General features: G+C 40.0%; 1 protein-coding gene across 4 annotated transcripts in view; it reads right to left on the minus strand.

Moving 5' to 3' along the window:
* GRB14 (growth factor receptor bound protein 14) overlaps positions 1-19712 on the minus strand; it is a 105642-nt gene that overhangs the window by 19313 nt on the left and 66617 nt on the right. For all 4 annotated transcript variants that reach the window (XR_010591580.1, XM_005290374.5, XM_024114808.3 and 1 more), the window contains 2 exons: positions 11482-11603; positions 9446-9520 (listed from right to left, as the gene is read on the minus strand). Coding sequence is in view for 3 of the 4 variants with exons in the window: in XM_005290374.5 (XP_005290431.1) it covers positions 9446-9520; positions 11482-11603 (197 nt within the window). In the remaining variant the exon portion in view is untranslated. The remainder of the gene's footprint in view (positions 1-9445; positions 9521-11481; positions 11604-19712) is intronic.

Below are 19712 nucleotides of genomic sequence, written 5' to 3' on the forward strand. Positions count from 1 at the left end.
CCAGGGGTTCTCAATCCATTTCCCTCATATAAATCTCTCATCTTGGAGTTCTTTGTGGAGTCCCTGCAAGGGGTGGGGTGATGTGGGGGGTGGTCACAGGGGTTACTCCTCTGACCCTCAGCTTCTCCCCCCACCCCAAATTTCCCCACCAGTTGCTGTCCCGGCCCATCAGGATAAGCCACTGGTAGGCTGGGACACTTTATTTACTTAAGTTTACCTCCATGCCTGTGGACACTCGAAGGAAAAACAAACCATCTCGGCCCACCAGCGGCTTATCCTGATGGCCCAGGAGCCAAAGTTTGCCGACCCCGAATTATAGGGTCGGTTTATGAATGGGTCATAAAAAATTTCCATTTTTACTTATCCATGGGGGGGGCGGGGCGCGCGGGGGGTGGCTTATAAACTAACCAGCTTGTGATCAAGTATATACGGTATGTTCTCCTACTAACATAGTAATTTGTCTTATACACTATAACCATGATCCTGTAAAGTCTTAAGCAGACATGTAACTTTATGCACTCTGCAGCAAATTGTGCATCAGAAACTCATGTTCTGAAGCATTATTACATTTATTCTATCATGCAATACCCTTCATTCCCACATATTTATACCCTGACAAACACACACAGCAATAAATATTGAAATAAAATTATTGTTTTCTATGATGGTTACTTCAGGATGTGTTTTTTTTGTGTGGCAATCTCCACACCACGGGCCTGGACTATGCACAATGTTTTCTAGGCAGTCAGGTCAGAACTACCTTCCCCTCCTGTGTGGAAAGGAAAGGAGAATGCTGTAGCTAGCTGCAGTGGCTCATCTCCCTGCTCCAGAGTCTTGGCAGTTGTGCTTTTCTCCAAGGTGTCTAGCTCATGAACTTGTATTTCTGGCGCTCTCTGCTCACTGTCTGAATGTTGGACGCCTGTTGTAGCATCCCAGCAATAGGATGGCTTCATGTCACAGAGCAAGAAGCATGCACTAAAACTGGAAATAAGGAGTAAATTTTTAATGGTGAGAGTAATTAGCCATTGGAACAGTTCACTAAGGGTCATGGTGGATTCTCCATCACTGACAATTTTTAAATAAAGATTAGATTTTTTTCTGCAAATTATTTTGGGGAAGTTTAATGGCCTGTGTTATACAGGAGGTCAGACTAGATCATCACGATGGCCCCTTCTGGACTTAGAATCTGTAAGCTATGAGCCAATTAACTTCCTCTTGTAGGGAAAGCTGGAGACAAAAAGTTGCAAGCAGAATCCAGGAGAGCAGGAAGACAGAACAAAGTATCAGGCACCTGGTTGCAGAAAAATGGCTAATCCCATGGAAATATGCTAAATTCTTATGGCTACAGAATCATTGAGCCCACAGAGCCTTAAATTATATTAGAGCAGTTTGTATCTCAGAGCTATTGTTTCAGTCTTGCTACAGATTCAGGCAGGCACATTGCTTTAATTACCATTCTCTTCATTTTTCTGAGGTTTGCCCGATGGCCCTAAGAGCTAAACACATATTTTAAATGAAAAGGAAAGATTGTGGAGCACAATTTTCCAGCAAAGGTCAAATTTTTCAGTAAAATTTTTGCCCACAGAATCGCAGAATACACAGGGTCCTCTATGTCAATAGTCCCATCAACAGGGCTATTCATGCACAGAACAGTCTCAGAATCAGGGCCTAGAGCTGCTTATGCGAACGGTTTTCCAGCATTGCTCACAGCTGAAGGGACCAACATCTCCATTGCAATGTAGGCACTGTTTCACAATACAGCTCCGTTTCAGCAGCCATAAGTGATATTTATCATGCAAGAGTGCACTTGAAGGAGGCATAAACATTGTGATTAGTGAAAAGAAGGAAACGCTAATTTTGCTTTCTTATTGCTTTTGGTTTTGAACATTGCTTGATGAGCCCACAAATATCAAATAATGCGGGCTTCTAGAAGCAAGAAGTTTGAGGCAAAGACGTGCTAATCTCAACTTGAAAGTGTATGCATCTGAGATATTATCAAGGCTAAGAAGGTTTTACGGAATATGACAGAGGAAGATGAATAACGTAAACATACAAATACATTATTTTTCAGGCACATGTGATAGTGAATAAAGAGACTATATTAAAGCTGTAATTTAATCCTACAGACCAATTTCAAAGGGAGGCTTTAGGAGAGTTTGAAAGAGTTGCACTGCTGCAGTGCTGTGGTATAGACTCTTACAAAAGTGACAGAAGGGATTATTCAGTAGCTGCAGTAAATCCATCTCTCAAAGGCAGTAGCTAGTCAACAGAAGAATTCTTCAGTCATCCTAGCATTGTCTACACTGGGGCTTACATGCTTGAATGATACAGCTAGGTCAATCTAACTTTCTAGTACAGGCCAGCTGTTGATTTTCTTCGTACAGATTGTGGAGAAGAATCTAGCTCTTAATTTTAGTACCTTTGCCCATTTTGTCTGAAGAGTCAATTAATGGCTCCCTAACCCCATAAGACCCCCATTTTAGGCCCTGTATCCTTCTACCTATCCTCTCACTAGGAAGATACACATGACAAAGTGATAACCAAAACAGCATTCCTTGAACAGCAGGCCAACATTGCTGAAAGCAATACAAAGCTCTGCTTTAACAATCAACGTTGCACCCATACTAGTGTTATCAGTTTAAAGTAGTTCACAACAACATTACTTGTAATGAGGCAAGATGAAATCATCTGTTTTTTTTCTTCCCAGGATAGCAAAAGATTGCATGGCAAGACACATCGTGACTAACAGCATCAGACAAAATCATTACTGCCACGATGAAAGAATATTGAAAATCCTAAACAATGAGAAGAATAACCTGCTCTTCAGGTTATGAAGTTGTAAAAGATAGTAGGATGGATAAACATATTCTGATGAAAATCCAACCAAACTAAGACCAAACTTTATTACAGCTGGAAGAAATCATCAATGACAAAGAAAAGCTTTATTAGGGAGCCAAGTATCATTGGATAAAAATTACAGAAAATTAGAGGATTCCTCTCAAAAAAGGATGGGTTGGTTATATAAAATGCAGTAATATTCAATTTATTTTACTCTATAGGGATGAGATATGATAGGATTTATAGCAAATGAACTGTAAATATCATTGGTGTAAAATGTCATTGTGTATTACAGATTCTAGTATACAACAGTATCAGACATTTATAGCTTGGTTTGGACATTATAAAGCCTATTTAAAGAGAAATTAATTCAGCAGATGACAAGAGGATGCAAACTCAAATGTCTGAGATGAACATAAAAACCAAGGAAGAGGAAAGTTAGAAGAGGTGGATGTTCTTGCATGAGAACATCTAGGCCTAAAGTTATGTTTCCCATTATATAAACTTATTCATATATATCCCCCAAACTTACAGTGAAACATCTGAAGTGCTAGAGGTGTTAACAGTGCCCTTAAGGTTAGATGCACCATCTTGCTTCTTGAGCAGAGACCCTGACTCTCACAGAAATGGGATGAAGATTAATTTAAGAGAAAGCCAGCTTCTTTTTTTAAACTTTCAGATTTGAATTAGAACCTTTTTGTACGCAGTTTTGTATCCAGTTTGTACACAGACTGCTTTTAAGTTTCTACTTAATTGCTCAGATTTTAACTCAGTCCCATAAAATCAAATTTGGTGTTGAAAGCTTCCGTATTGCTCCATGTGTGTTACTATTAGTCAATATTTAAGAATTGCCTCCAAAAATGTTCCAATAAATTTGTGAGCATGCCCTCTTGCAAGCAAATTAGTGATAATGCAGGCACAAATGGAGGGTTATATGTGCACATTTAGCATACAAGTTGTGGGTATATTTTGGAAATATCTTTGAAAATTACTAACTGAAAAATAACATTTTGGGTTTAGTTATATTATAGGCAGAGCTGGTAGCACAGTAAACAGGTGAAGTTGCTTAATGACTCCCATTATAAAGCCCAGTTTTCAGTTGCTTCAAACTTTGCCAAAAACTTTATTTGCCTCAGACGGAATATTTTTGGAACGTTTCTGCAAAAGTAGTTCATCAATTTCGCCTAACAAGGTTATGGAAAAATATATTGGTTTGTCCATCTTAAAACCATTTCACCATGTTTGTTGCAAAGTTATAATGCCTTCATTCTTTGGAGCAGGGAAGTGACATTTGGCAGGAAGTCACCTTTGCTGTTCACATGGAAAACCAGCCCAGATTTGGCCAGGTTATAAACAGAATTGGGTGGAAAGAGGTTTTCCCATTCTGCATTGAGGCAAAACCAAGCCCTATCAAAAACGTTTATGAAAAACCAGAAAGACACCCCAAAAAGCTAACATTCTGGTGAACAGTGACATGGGATGTCAAAGTTGCTGCTCTGGCTGATTCAGAGCAGGGACTTGAACCTGGGTCTCCTACATTCCAGGTGAGTGTCCTATCCACTGGGCTTTTAGCTAATCATCTCTCTCCCCATCTCCTGAGAAACTTTTCCACAAAAAGTTTAGGTTCCGACAAAGTAGCATTTTCTGAAAACAAATGTTTTGTCAAATAACTCCCAGCTACCTCAGTTTATAAACCTTGGAGAGGGAGCGGGGGGAACACAGCTCACACATGCTCAGTAGAGACTTGACAAGTGAACTTTCCAGATTCTGTCTGAACTGGGCATGCTCCAGCCCCAAGCTGCAGAGTGGTAAGCAGATTTTCCCTGCAATTGCCACTCCTGGATGCTGCAGCACCAAGCATCAGAACTGAGACCAGGGAGACTGACACTCAATGCTCCCCCTGCTGGTGCCCAGGCAGTATGGCAGCCTGTCTGGAACACAGAGGGGACAGAAGGCAGTGGGGAGGGCAGTGAAGAAAGTAGATTGGGATAAGGAAGTGAGGTGGGTTGAGAAGACACTGGGAGTGGGAGGTCTGTGGAAGTTTGGGCCTGGATGGGCAAGGAGACTGGATGTCGGAGCCAAGGCGGGGGAGACGGAGATCAAACGAGGAGCAAGAGGTAGGGGGGACAGACTGGGGCAAAGAGCTTAGGAGGGAGACTGGGAATGAAAGCCAAGATTGGGGATAAAGGAGACTAAGACTCTGCTGAGGAGCCCAGAGCAGGAGATGGGGACTGGAGTGAGGAGCACAGAGGAGTGAAAAATAGGAATGAGACAAGGAGCTGTGGGTGATAATGGGGAAAAAAGAGGACAGGGCAAAAGGGGTCAGGTTTGAGGGGAGATTCCTCAAGATTCCAGAGTCTCAACATTTCTCTATTGTCAGCAAATATCTGTGAAACCCTCTGGCAAAGTGTATGTTTCATCCTGCTCTAGTGGCTAGCCCACAAAGGATGACAGCTTACTGTTGGTATCAGTAACTTCATTAGCTCTACTAGCAAAGGTCTGTGAAATGGATCTAAAGGCTCAAACCCTGCTGATGTCCCATGTGGCTATTTCCATAGGATTAATTTTCTGTTTTTCAGTTTGTTTGTTTGTTTTTTAAACCTCAGAAATTACACACACAAAACTATATTAAAGAGGACATTAGGGTTGCAAAGTCAAGTACTCAAAAGTTAGGACATGCCAGAATTGAGTGCTTTGCACCCTTCATGGTCTTTTAACATTTTTGTGTATATATTTCACACAAAAACTATTTTAATTGTCTAGAAAGGAAATGTGCCCTGTTCTTTAACATAAATTCTACATTTATATAAAAATATTTTGTTTCATTGCCTGTGAAAAATGGCTTGTACATATGCTATCTACACGTGTTTTCTAATGTATTTGCATTCTGCTGAAAAGGCAATAAGAAAGAAACAGCTAAATTAGTCAATACAAGATTTGCACTCTGAACTCAAAGTACACCTACAGAACCTGAATATCAATTTTATCTATTGAAGAATTGGACTTGGGGAGAATAGAGCTACCCTTAAAGAAAAAGTTGAAAAGCATAATCAGGATGATTTTACAGACTAACAAATTGTGAAATTGTTACTCTCAAAGTACAAAAATAATTAGTATTCTTCAGAGTGAAAAAAATTAATCCTGGTCCCAAAAAACACTGCAGCCAAAAGTTTTGAATAGTACAAGAACAGAGCAGTGTTATTCATATAAGTAAAAGATGAACTCTTAGCCCCTATCAAAGTCAATAGCAAAACTACCATTTACTTCAATGGGATTAGGATTTCACCCATTATCCAAATTAGCTCAAACTGGGCCTAATCCTATTCACATGATTAACTCAATGGGTGTATTTGTAAGAACTAACAACATGAGATTTTATCCATATATTGTTATTGAAAAGGTTGGGGTGGGGGTGTTACCATAGTAAGCTATGGTGCAAGCTACTGAATAGGTTTTACAAGTGAAAAAAATCTGATTTTAAATTACATTTGAAGACATCAGCTTCACATTTAATTACCAGAAATAGGTGAACTATAAATGAATCCATTCATACTACAAGATCTATAATTTCTCAAAGAAACAGATAAAAAAATGAAATATCCGAATATTCTATTAATATTACTGTGAAGGCCTCAGGTTTAAAGTCCATTTGCTCCATTAATTTTTTATGTTTAAAATTGATCACATTCATGAAAACCCAGAATGTGAGCTATGCTCACTGATTCCACACTCAATGCCCAAGGAATGTATGCACAAATACTATGCCTCCCTAAAGTAGACTATGACACAGCCACGTACCATCTATGCATCGCACTCCTTTCACCTTCTTCTTTAGGCTTAAATCTTGTTGGGGGCAGGGATTAAACCTCTCACTCTTTGGGAAGCGCTACAGAAACAATTTTTACAAATCAATGTACATCTGATAGCTAAGCACCAGAATATGCCTCCATGGGAGGCTCTGGAACTCCTGTCACTGGAGGATTTTAAGAACAGGCTGGAAAAACACCTGGTCAGAGATAGTCTAGGTATACTTGGTCCTGCCTCTGTGCAGGGGGCGGGATTAATGACCTCTTGAGGTTCCCTTCACCCCTACATTTCTATGACTATTAGAGAATAACTAAGGAAAACAAATCAGTACATTTTTGTAGGTATTTTAGCTCTGAGTTAAAAGGAAGGAGCCAAAATTCTTACCTTCTCTTACTCTTGCATTAAAACATTTTTCTTGCCTTTTGTTAAACACATAGCTGGAGAATATTTTACTTGCATATAGCTCAACCCACAGAAAACTAAGAATTTCAAAATTGGGTTGTTAAAACTAACATCTCTCTTGATACTTGACCAAGCATGTCACAGATGATAATGCAAGCCCATTAACTTGTCTTAATGACATTTCCGAGGAAAGAGTGGCATAGTGTAAATGCTCTACGGAATGGCTTTTGCTGAAATGTGCATGATGGCTTTGTAATCCACAAAGGTGTTCTGTACTTAATGTCTAGCAAGTCCTATTGCACCAAATTTAAATAATCAGACAATACAATGTAAAAAAAATAGTAACAAGAAATACAGGTTTATCCAGTTTTGACTGATTTACAAGTTAACCTGTAATCTCATATTTGGGGTAAAACTGGCCCCTATGCAGAAGGCCAGCATACAAACTATGCACTGTTTAAACACTATATTTGAGGACTGAAGTGACTTAGGCTACGTCCACACTACGGGGGGGGGGGGGGGGGGGGGGGGAGGGGTCGATTTAAGATACGCAAATTCAGCTACACGAATAGTGTAGCTGAATTCGACGTATCCGAGCCGACTTACCTCGCTGTGAGGACAGCGGCAAATCGACCTCCACGGCTCCCCCGTCAACGGTGCTTACTCCTACCTGCGCTGGTGGAGTACAAGCATCGATTCGGAGATCGATTGTCACGTCCCGACGAGACGCAATAATTCGATCCCCGAGAGATCGATTTCTACCCACCAATTCAGGCGGGTAGTGAAGACATAGCCTCAGTGGTACATAGGCCTTAAACTTGCTCTGCACACAGGGTTTTAGTAGATATAGTTTAGTTTTCAAAAATAAGTCAAATATTTCTCTCCAACTATCAGATCACTTTTCAGATAAAGAGATGCTAAATTCTATTAGCACAGAGGCCAAAATTTTGAAACATAGGTGCCTCTATGTTTAGACTCTGAAATCCGTATTTAGGCAGCAAAAGAGAAACGGCCTGATTTTCAAAGGGTAAATTTTTTTAAGGTTCCTGAAGATGATTTTAGGGACCTAACTAAAAGCACCTAAGTTTCAACATTTTGCCCACAGCAGGGCTTAGAATCAGGAGATCTATACTTTATCTCAACTCTGCCACAAACCTAACCGCTCACTTGAGCTCTCCTTTCTGTAAAATGCATCTGTGATAAATGAAGGGCAGGGGAACTCCCTTTTATGGGCACCCAGCCAGACAGCCAGCTATAAAATCCCTGTTAGTAGCTGTTCTCTACTTGCTTTACCTGTAAAGGGTTAAAAAGTCCATAAGTAAAAGGGAGGGAGTTGGCACCTGACCAAAAGAGCCAATGGGAAGGCTAGAACTTGTCAAAATGGGGGGGGAGGAATCCCCTTTGTCTGTCTGGTTGTTCTCCCCAGAGAGCAGGGACAGGGCTGGAGCTATGCTGTAAAAGCTTGTGCCAGGTATGAAAATCATCAGATCATACCTAGAAACTACTCATTTAAAACCCCAGATGTGTCTCAGAGGGATAGCCGTGTTAGTCTGTATCGACAACAATGAGTCGTCCGTCGGCACCTTAAAGACTAACATTTATTTGGGCATAAGCTTTCATGGGTAAACTGGGGTTTTTTTACCCACGAAATCTTATGCCCAAATAAATCTGTTAGGGAAGATCATTGTTTAGGATTCATCTCATGGCCACTACAGGATTGTTTTCTATTCTGTAGATTGCTCCCCATTTTACATTTAAAATGATGCATCCAGCTTATATTTAAAACATTCTGTGGATATTATTTGTATCACCATAGTGTCTAGAAGCCTGGAAGTCATGGACCATTGTACTAGGTGCTACCACTTCTTTTGGAAGGCTGCAGCATTCCACAGACTAACAAACCGTGCCAGCCGTAAGATTTTTTTTTCCCTGCTAACCAGTCTAAATCTTCTTTTCATTAAGTTCAACCCTTTACTCCACTTGTAATGTGTTAAACTCCTTGTTTTCCTTTGCATATACCACTTTCAAACAGTTGAGGACTGTTGAACTCCCATCCTTTTATACAGGCTAAACTACTTTAATCTTTCAATCATTTCTTGCTAGTTACTCCACCCAACTGATCCTAAACATTTTTTTGCTGCATTTTGTTCTTTTCTGAACTCCCTCCAACTGGTCAATATATTTATGGCAATGAATTCCCCAAAACTGAATCATTCCAGGTGCAGTTATATCAGTGGAGGAATATTATCTTTGTGTTTCATGACAAGACGTCTCTCTAGTCGTCCAATAGGTCACTACAATTCTGTCAGTGACAAAATACTATGTACACACAAACTAGACACCTGAAATTTAGGTATTCTGCTGTGAATTGGTTTATCTTAATGCAAATACTGCATACCTGTAATATCTGTGTGTGGCCGATCACTCCACTGGTCTCGCTTGACAACGACACCATATGCTCTGGAAAATAATTCTGTTACAATAGAACGTATTATTAAAACTTCTGTAAATGTGAATACAAAAACCTTCAGATTTCTCTTAGACAAACAGATCCACCACTCAATTGCACTGAGCAAAAAGACAATGAGATTTCCCAACGCTCAAATAATTTAGGAAAGCGGGGGGGAGCATTAAAATAGCCTCAAAGTGTGGTATCTTGTAGATTCACCTGCTGAGTTTGTGAGAGCAAACGTCAAAGTGGGTTTTTTTGTTTTTGTTTTTTAAGATTTCAATGCAGGGATAGGGTCTGCTGAGTCAAGTCAGACTACAGGAAGGCCCATACTTAGGGTATGTCTATACTAGAAAAACCTGTGCCAGTGGGTCTCAGAGCCTGGGTCAACTGACTCGGCTCACACTATGGGGCTAAAGCAGCAGTATAGATGTTCCTACTTGGGCTGGAGCCCAGGGTTTGAAACCTGCACAAGTCCCATGAGCCGAGTCTATTGACTCAGGCTCATACTCACTGCCAGGTTGTGGTTTGTTGTGGTTTTTATTTTTGTTTTTTGTTTATTTGTGTTTGTTTTTTGCAGTGTAGCTGTAACCTTACATTGTCAGGTAATCATTCACCCTCCCCTTCACGCTGTATAGGCCAGCCCTAGGCTTCAATATATTACTATCTGGGAAGAGGGAAAATTCACTTAAAAAGGAACAATTTGTTGAAGTTGATATGGTATCCCAGTGGAAGGAGGAAATAAGTGAGATACACTGTCAAAAACATTTATTTAAATCGTATTGAAACAAAATGCTGGTTAATATATTTTATGCTATATTTTACTAATGCAGAAAAAATCCTCTCTGGTTTATTGTGAATGCTCTTTTTATTCTGCATGATATTAATATAGATCAAATGGTGGAAACTTGCAAAAATACAAAAAAGATATTATAGGTCAGAGCTGGTGTAAGTCAGCACAGCTCCACTGACTGAACTGTAGCTATGCAGGTTTACACCAGTTGAGGATTTGGCCCCAGATCTAAAATTATAGTCTTTTATAATAGCTCCGACAATTCCCAAATTAAATCCTTCAAAGTACGTAAAGTAACTGGTCACCAGAGACTTTCATTCCAAATGATCGCGTGTATTATTTTTAGGATTAATTAAGAGTTAAGTGTTTTTGATACAGTGTTCTAAATTCCACCTCCTCTTAGGATCGTACCTTTCTTGTTGGGCCCTGATTGGTTAGTCTATATTGCCCACCAAGGCTGGTTGACCATGGTCAGGCAATGTATTGGGTCTAATTATATAAAGTCATTTCCATGGACCACTATAATATCTGACACCACACACACACTATTAATTAATTTAGCAACATCTCTGAGATGGAGTTATCCCCATTCAGAAATAGGTAATTGAGGGAGAAAATGATTTGCTCAAGATAATACATGCAGAGCAAGGAACAGAACCCAAACTCGTGTCCCTAAAGGTATGGCTGCACCACAGCTGGAAGGTGTAAATTCCAGCTTGAGGAGACATACCAGCATTAGCTCTGATCAAGCTCGTGTGGCAAACTAGAGTGTAGTCACAGTGGGGCAAGTGGGGAACAGGGTGATGGGGCATGGAGGGGAGCCGCCCTAAGTATGACCTTGTTGGAGACTATAGATTTGTACTTGAGCAGCTAGCCCTTCCCAGAGCTCACGCTGTGGCGACTACACTGCTATTTTTAGCACACTAGTGCAATTGGAGCTAATGCAGGCATGTCTCCTCAAGTTGGAATTTACACCTTCCAGCTCTGGCATAGACATACCTATAGTGATTTAAGATCATTCTTCCTTTCCTTTTAACAGGTCACAGGTAGATTTAGGTTCCGTTTCATTTTACGGCTCACTCTGAGTCCTCCTGCATTTCTGGCATTCCCCCTCATCACTATGCCACATGGCTTCAGATGTCAGGGCAGCAGAGCAGCTGCCCAAACAGTGCTTTTAAGAAGACAGACTTACCACTGGGTGTTTAAAAAACTCATATTTGGCATAGTTTTTTCTAAAATACAGTCTATTTTCTTCTTCGATTCCCCAGTTTGACTGAACTTCAATTACCAACTCGTGGTCTTCTATAATTCTTTCTGTAAAACAAAGAAAAATACATAGCCTTGCATACAAGCCCACCATCATAGTAAACCCATGAGAACTTAGGCTCAGACACAAATGAAGAGTTATGTTCAACCCAACATGAACAAAGTAATATGAACACCTTCAATTCATCAAGTCTGTTTTACATTTTGTCACCAAAGTCAGTATTCTATACAGTGCTCTTTTATAAGCCAACTCTGCTCATGAAACATGAATGTCTGCAGTAGGTGAGCAAGCTAATTTCCTCCTCCTCATCCTCAAAACACCAATAAGGTTTTAAAATCTCTCACATAAATGCAAAATGAGGTATTGCCTCTTCCAAAGCCAAGTTATTACATACTGTAACGTTTTTACACAGCTTGGAATAGAGAGATGGTGATTTTGGCAGCTAGACTTCTTAGTTGTATAACTTCCTTCTTTGAGAAATTAGAGACTTGGAGCCAAAATTAATTAAGGGGAATGGTTAATTACAAAAACACCCAACATTCATTCATAAAGCGTTTTTTCACATTGGAAGAGTTCATCCTGAATTACTCAAGAGCTGGCAAAGCTATTAGAAATGATCCCATTTGTATAGAGGTGAGCTCATTAGCTAGGTTGGATGCCAGACATTTAGATCTGCAAAGCCATGTGGGGAATTTGAACCTTTTGAAAACCAATTCTGATTGCTAATTAACTTTACAGTAATTGGGGATTTAGAAAAATCTAAACAAACTGGCAAACAAAGGATTTATGTAAATAGATAATAAATAACCAATCAATTCGCCTATGTCTGCTCCAGAGTTTTCTAAAGATTTTCAGAATACTGTTGCATCTCCTCTGCAAGCTGTTTTTAATCTCATTTTTGACAGTTTCCTGCAATGTAAAAAATACTAAACTACATTTGTACAAAAGGAAATATGGTTTAGAATTTAAGGCCCCAATCCTGCAAAGAGTTATGCATGTGCTTAACTACAAACTCTAGGAGCACTATCATTGATTTCAATGAGACTACTTAGAGTGTGTAAAGGTAAGCCCATGCATAACCTTTTGCAGGATTGTGACTAAATTTATTTCTGTACATTGGATATCACTTATTTAAAAAACCAAACAACTTATGTATCATTCATGCTACAAAGAAAAAGAATACATTTCAGTGCACAGGAAAAAAATTGGACATTTTTCATTTTGCTGACAGCGTGAACCAATGAGGAAACAAGTTATTTTAAATGTAAGCAGGGAATATTTTTTCTGAAACTTTATTGAATTGTACTTAAAGGGTCACTGTCAATTTCAAATCTAATTAGTTCCAACAAATGAACAATTTAAAATAGTTTCAACTACTGTTCCTGGGTCCCCCTGCCAATTATACAATTTTACACAACAACCTTATTTTATTTCTCTCCCCCCCCCCACCCCAGTATTGCCAAAATGCAAGAGCACAATATATATCAAAATAAAAAGAGAGAGAGAGAAAGACTGGGTTCTATGTATTTTCCTTCTCGTTTTTCAGCCTTTAAAGGTACAACCAGTTCATATTCTCAAACTTTATTCCATAATCATGAAGGCTTTAAGCTTAATTTACAAAAAGTTACTGAAACTCTTACATAGTCATTTTAGTCCAGGAGCCGGGGCTTTAAGAAACACCACATATCTCAAGACGCGAGATAAAATTGTGAGCTGGCAACACAGCTTTCCAGGACTGTGTGAACAGAATGATTGTAATGCAGCAAAACACAAAATGTCCATTAAATTCGGGTGGCTATATTACAACAGAAAAACTTCAAAAACAGACTCCAAAGAGAGACTGGTGAGCTAGAATTGATATGCAAACTAGACACAATCAACTCCGGTTTGAATAAGGACTGGGAATGGCTGAGCCATTACAAACATTGACTCTATCTCCCCTTGTAAGTACTCTCACACTTATTATCAAACTGTCTGTTCTCGGCTAGCTTGATTATCACTTCAAAAGTTTTTTTTCTCTTAATTAATTGGCCTCTCAGAGTTGGTAAGACAACTCCCACCTGTTTATGCTCTCTGTATGTGTGTATATATATCTCCTCAATATATGTTCCATTCTATATGCATCCGAAGAAGTGGGCTGTAGTCCACGAAAGCTTATGCTCTAATAAATTTGTTAGTCTCTAAGGTGCCACAAGTACTCCTGTTCTTCTTTTTGCGGATACAGACTAACACGGCTGTTACTCTGAAACCTGTCATTAAATTCTTGAAATACATTGGGGACAAATGTTTGTTTCAGAAGGTGGAGGAAGTAACTGGGGAAAACTGCCATTTTAGATGTTATTCTGACTACAGCATTGTGAATCTGAAGTTGAAGGCAATCTGGGTGAAAGTGATCAAGAAATGATGATTACGTGACTAAGGAAAAGGAGCAAGAGCAGCAAAATAAGTACAATGGCCTTCAAAAAAGCATACTTTACCAAACTCAAAGAAGTGGTTGGTAATGGCCCATGGGAATAAAATCTAAAGGAAAAAGGAGTTCAGGAGACTTCCCAGTTTCTCAAAGAGTCAATGTTAAAGGTACAACAGCAAACCGTTGATAGGACGAATACTAAAAGTAGAGCCCTGCACGGATACAAAATTTGTACCTGTGGATGTGAATATCCATGGATATAAAGCGGATACCCATGGAGCTGCAGGGCTCTACCAGGAACCACAGCAGCCTGTCAGGCCACCACTCACAGGAGCAAGAGCCCAGCCCTGGCAGCTTCTCCAATGCAGCTGTACTGCCCCCAGCCTTGCCCACCGGGGTGGGCACCAAGCTTAGCGGCAGCTGTCCCTCATCATGCTAGTGTATGCAGGCAGCTCGCATGCGCCTGGAAAAGAAGTAGCGATCTTGAAGAGGAAAAACAGTACACTTCTATCCCTTAAATAAAAAAAAAATGCTGTACTAAGGTGACACAAAGGCCAAGATTTTCAAAAAGGTTAAGTGATTTTGAAGGCCCAAATAGAAAGCGTGGAGCACCTGTCCTCTGCAAATCAGACCCTATTTAAGGTATCTCAAGTTGGTCACACAAAATCTTTTAAAAAGTACTTTGGAATATCTTGGCCCAGAAAGAATTAAAAGGGTAGGAGTACAATTGCAGCCTCTTTCCATCAATGGTCTTCACTTCTTGTGGCAACATCCACCTTCACAAAACAAGAAATACTATCCACAGCCCAAATATAGTCAAGTCTGCAGACCTAGATTAATTATTGTGCCAAGAAGTCTCCAAATCTCCACTGAGTAAGTAATTACATTCACACAGCTAAATTCTACAAGTAGGAAAAAAAGTGGGCTCATTGTAGGCCACATGTACTGATAGTGCTCATGCAATGATTAGACCAATTGTTCATCTTAAACGGTTATCTTTTTAGTTAATAATACAAATTAGAATTGGTTAACTCCTTGATTTGACTAATTTATTTATATTATAATCCCAATGTATTTTTCATATTCTTTAGCACTTGAAGGAAGTATGAGAAATTAGTTAACCATATAGTTGTTTATGCTCTTAAATAAATGTTATAAAAAATCCACCAAAGCAGCTTCTTCTGATGAAATGGTGACAAGGTAAAAAAAACCACCTTAATTAAAGGGACTTTAATTAAACATTTGACATTAGTCCTGAAAACCCGCTATTATTACATCATGCCTAATCCAAAGGAAAAATGCAGCAGCCCACCATCATCTACTAAATACCATAGGATTTGGGAAATAAATGACCTTCACTCCCACTTAATGACTTATTTATTTTTTTAAAACAACAACTCAGTTGAGACACTAACACCACATATCTATTCAAGGGACACCATCCTAGGCCCTAACCACATCAGCCACACCATCAGGGGCTTGTTCACCTGCACATCTACCAATGTGATATATGCCATCATGTGCCAGCAATGCGCCTCTGCCATGTACATTGGTCAAACTGGACAGTCTCTACGCAAAAGAATAAATGGACACAAATCTGACATCAAGAACTATAACATTCAAAAACCAGTAGGAGAACACTTCAGTCTCCCTGGTCACTCAATAACAGACCTCAAAGTAGCAATTCTTCAAGAAAAAAAAATTCAAAAACCAGACCAATGTGAAACTGCCAAACTTGAATTACTTTGCAAACTGGACACCATCACATTAGGCCTGAATAAAGACTGGGAGTGGTTGGGTCATTACAAAATCTAAACCTAATTTCCCCCATATTAATTTCCCCCTACTGTTACACACCTTCTTGTCAACTCTTTGAAATGGGCCACTCTCATTACCACTACAGAAGTTATTTTTCCTCCCTTGGTATCCTACTGTTAACTGAATTGTCTTGTTAGACTGACCTCACACTTGGTAAGGCAACTCCCATCTTTTCATGTGTTTATACCTGCTCCTGTATTTTCCACTCCATGCATCGGATGAAGTGGGTTCTATCTAGCCCAAGAAAGCTTATGCCCAAATAAATTTGTTAATCTCTAAGGTGCCACAAGGACTCCTCATTGTTATAACCGATATAGTTTCTCAAAAATTCTCTGTGAAAACCAAACTGAACCAGGCACACAGCTTTTCTCCAAAATGCATCTTTAATATTTATGGAAAAAAACATCAAGAACTGAGGTGCTGTCTTAAAACAATTTTTTGTTGTTGTTCTGCACCAGTTTTTACGGAAAGCCAATGCTGTTCTGGTATGCTATTTGAACTGTTAAATTGCTGGCACTGTGACATTTAAATAAATACCATCTCCTGTAGTCTTGCTTCTTGGAACAAAAACAAGACATACCGCATCACCTCATAGATAGGTAAAGATCCTGGTATAGCATATGAACTCTACCCAAAGGATTTTTAAGGTAGCAGATTATAAAACTTCTAATGTAGATTCAGATTACTTTTTAAAGGAATTGAACTATTAACAGAGTACTATACTTTAAAACAATCCTGTGATTGGATTACTTTTCTTAACAATGCAGTCTCTCCAGTCTTGAATGTGAATAAGGACTCCCTAAGACTACAGTACAATCTCTGGGCCGCTCACAAACAATACAAAAGAACTTCCAGGAAAGTAATCAGTAGAAATCTTCGCAATCTCAAAATGCTGTTAAAGACATTAAGTCTCAACACCACAGTAAGGAATTCTTAGACATTTTCCAAATTGGTGAACTGAAGCAACAGAACTCATATGAGTCCAAAACTCCCCATCCCCTGCTCTAACCAGTAGACCACACTTCCACAAAGTTTTCAACGTAGTTTATACTACCTTGCCCAGCTCTTCCCCCTGAAGGCCTGCCTGATAAATGCTGAGATCTTCTTCAGGCAGAAAGGTGACAAGGCTATTTATTGGGACCTATGTAAAAAGGCTTCTTTTGGCTGTGGACATCTTTCAGCATCCTCAGAACCACTTCATCTTATGAAAACATACAATTACTGATTCTCAGCAGACTAGGTTCCTAACTGAAACCTGTCACAGAATGAAGGGAATTGGCAAAATTCTATCTTGGTTTTGGATGGAAGAGTTTTACCCCGGGATTTGGTTTGTTCATCCTCTTTTTCTAGAAATATCTGGATAGTGGCCACCATTTCCTTCTACTCTGGCCTGCATTTATCATGGTCCAATATTAAGAGTTTCCTTCATTCAGGGGAGATGCTGAAGCTGATGGAAGAGGATGAGTATCCTGAATGCTTTCTGGCTTGTGTCCTCTATCTTATTGGGCTCTTCGACTTTTCCTTTGGGGAGAAGATTTCATCCTTGCCTGGGGATTGTTTCCTTTTCCTAAATAGTGCTCTTTTGGGGGCTTAGCCTGAGGGGAGGGCTTCAGGCCTACGTGGCCTCACTGAGAAACCCAAGATCCTCCACTTGGGAGGAAGGAGAGGCAGACAGAATGCCAGACTCCTTCCTGTGAGACTCGATTATCCAACTGACAATACAAGTAGGGATGATGGAACTTTTCTTCTTTGAGGTGGATTGGGCTGAGAGGCAATTAGATGAATATTTGGACTTAGCTTTCAAGAAATCCCTAATCAACAAAGATGGGTCTATCTGCCAGGTCTCAAGTGCTGAAGGTGTCTTAGGAGAAGTCTCTAACTCTGTGGGGCCTCAATAAGCCATTAAAACTCCATCACCTTTCTCACAACAAACCAAAGGTCCACAGGCTTGATGCAATCATGGCAGAGCTCCTCTTCTGTGGCACCCAGACAATCTGCATACTCCATTCTAAATGACTCTGCCATGCTGGAGAAGGAGATCAGCATGGAGATCCTTCCAGAGAATAAAGGAGTGGGCGAGGATGAGGACGTGTCCTTATGCATAAGGAAAAGGGGTGGAGAGTACCGCTCACCTCTTCTCCAAAATTTAGCTTCAATCCAGGATAACTAACAGGGTAACACAGGATTCTCTGCATCCAGACAATGGCAGCCAGAGTGAGAAAATCTGGAGAAAGGCCATAACTAAAATCTGGATCTCTGTGGGTATGTCAGAGCCACCTTCAATATTTTCAGGAAGAAATGCACACCACAAACATTTTGGAGTGGCTGACAGGTCCATAATTCATAAAGGGGTATGTGAGATATATGGCGCTACATATAATTATTTTACACAATAGCCTCAGTTATGAATAAAAACTACATCCAGGAAAGCATGAAGTTCATGTAATACTGACTAAAATACATCTACATTTGGAGCTGGGGGTGTGATTCCCAATTCAAGCATATAGGCTTATGCTAACTCTCATCGAGCTAGCACACTAAAAATAGTATCAGTCATGACAGCATGGTCAGCAGCAGCACAAACTATCCGCCCAGAGTACAGACCCACCTAAATACTCTGGGTACCTACTCAGGTTGGTAGCTTGTGCCACTGCTCACCGTGCTATGGCTCTGACAGATACAGCTATTTCCTACAATGTTCTGGACAAACCTTATTGAATTAAGTTAAAGTATCTTAGGAATTCATTGTATTAAAAATGCAAATGGTTATGTATTATTGTGGGATTGTATGTAACATCTCTAGGGAGGAGATATGACAAATGTCTCCTGGGAAGTGTTATGAGCTTCAAAGGCCTATTTTAAAACAACAAGCCAGATAAGTAGTATATTTTGGAGGGGGAGAAAATTAAGTGGCTTTCCTAGGAAAATACCCTGGGAAGGGAATGCAAATTCCCCACCTCCGGACCAAACCTTTGAAAGATTTGCCTTGTGGAGAAACCCATTGTACATTTGATCTCCTGGTCTCTGGAACAAAGACCTAAACTGTATAAAGGAGAAAAACAAAAATCACGGATTCATGGGTGTGCTAGTTCCACTGGAAAACCCCTTGGTGGTGTCTGCAGGACTGTTTACCTGCCAGAGCCCTGGTTGAGTCAGGGTAATCTCTGGTAAGAATTTGCATGTGTGTAGGTTCTTTTTAATGTTTTCTCCATAATTCTTTTACTTTAAGAATAAATGTGATTATTTTAGAAAGAACTATGTGGTTACTTAACAGTGGGCAATTACGCTGTTTATAGCCTCTGAAGAAGAAAGGCAAACGGCCTGCTGAGGCAGTCTGCTTTGCTGGAGAATTCAGTGGGCAGCATGGAAATCCCTGGATGGGCGGGGAGAGGAGGGAGAGAGAGAGAGATGTTTGTCTCTCCTCAAGACAGGTGATGGCAGGGGAGCTGGAAGTCTCAAAGCAGACCACAGAGGGATAATAGAGGTGCATTAGCCCTGAACTGTGAAAACTCAAGTTATACTACTATTTTTAGCATGTTCGCTTGATGTCTACTGGAACTGGGAATCACACTCCCCTCTCCAACTGTAGACATAGCCTAAAGGCTTGTCTACAGAGCTCCTCAGTTTGGACTATGGAGGTGTGAATTGTAGCACATACTAGTGCACTCCACTGTGTGGACACTGCTGTTGCAAACTACAAGGTACCTAGTTCGCATTAACATGATCCCCTTTAAACAAAACTATTTAACTGCAAACTAAGTACCTTTTAGTTCACGCCCTCAGCATCCACGTAGGGGAATTACAGTGAGGCAATCCAATGCGCACAGCAATTTGTACACCCTATAGTCTGAATTGTGGGACTGTGTAAACACAGCCTAAGAGTCAAGTGCTACCTTTTATTCTGCTAAAATAAATCTGGTACAGTACC

Source organism: Chrysemys picta, chromosome 11 (assembly GCF_011386835.1).
Source record: "Chrysemys picta bellii isolate R12L10 chromosome 11, ASM1138683v2, whole genome shotgun sequence".
NCBI classification, from domain to species: domain Eukaryota; kingdom Metazoa; phylum Chordata; order Testudines; family Emydidae; genus Chrysemys; species Chrysemys picta.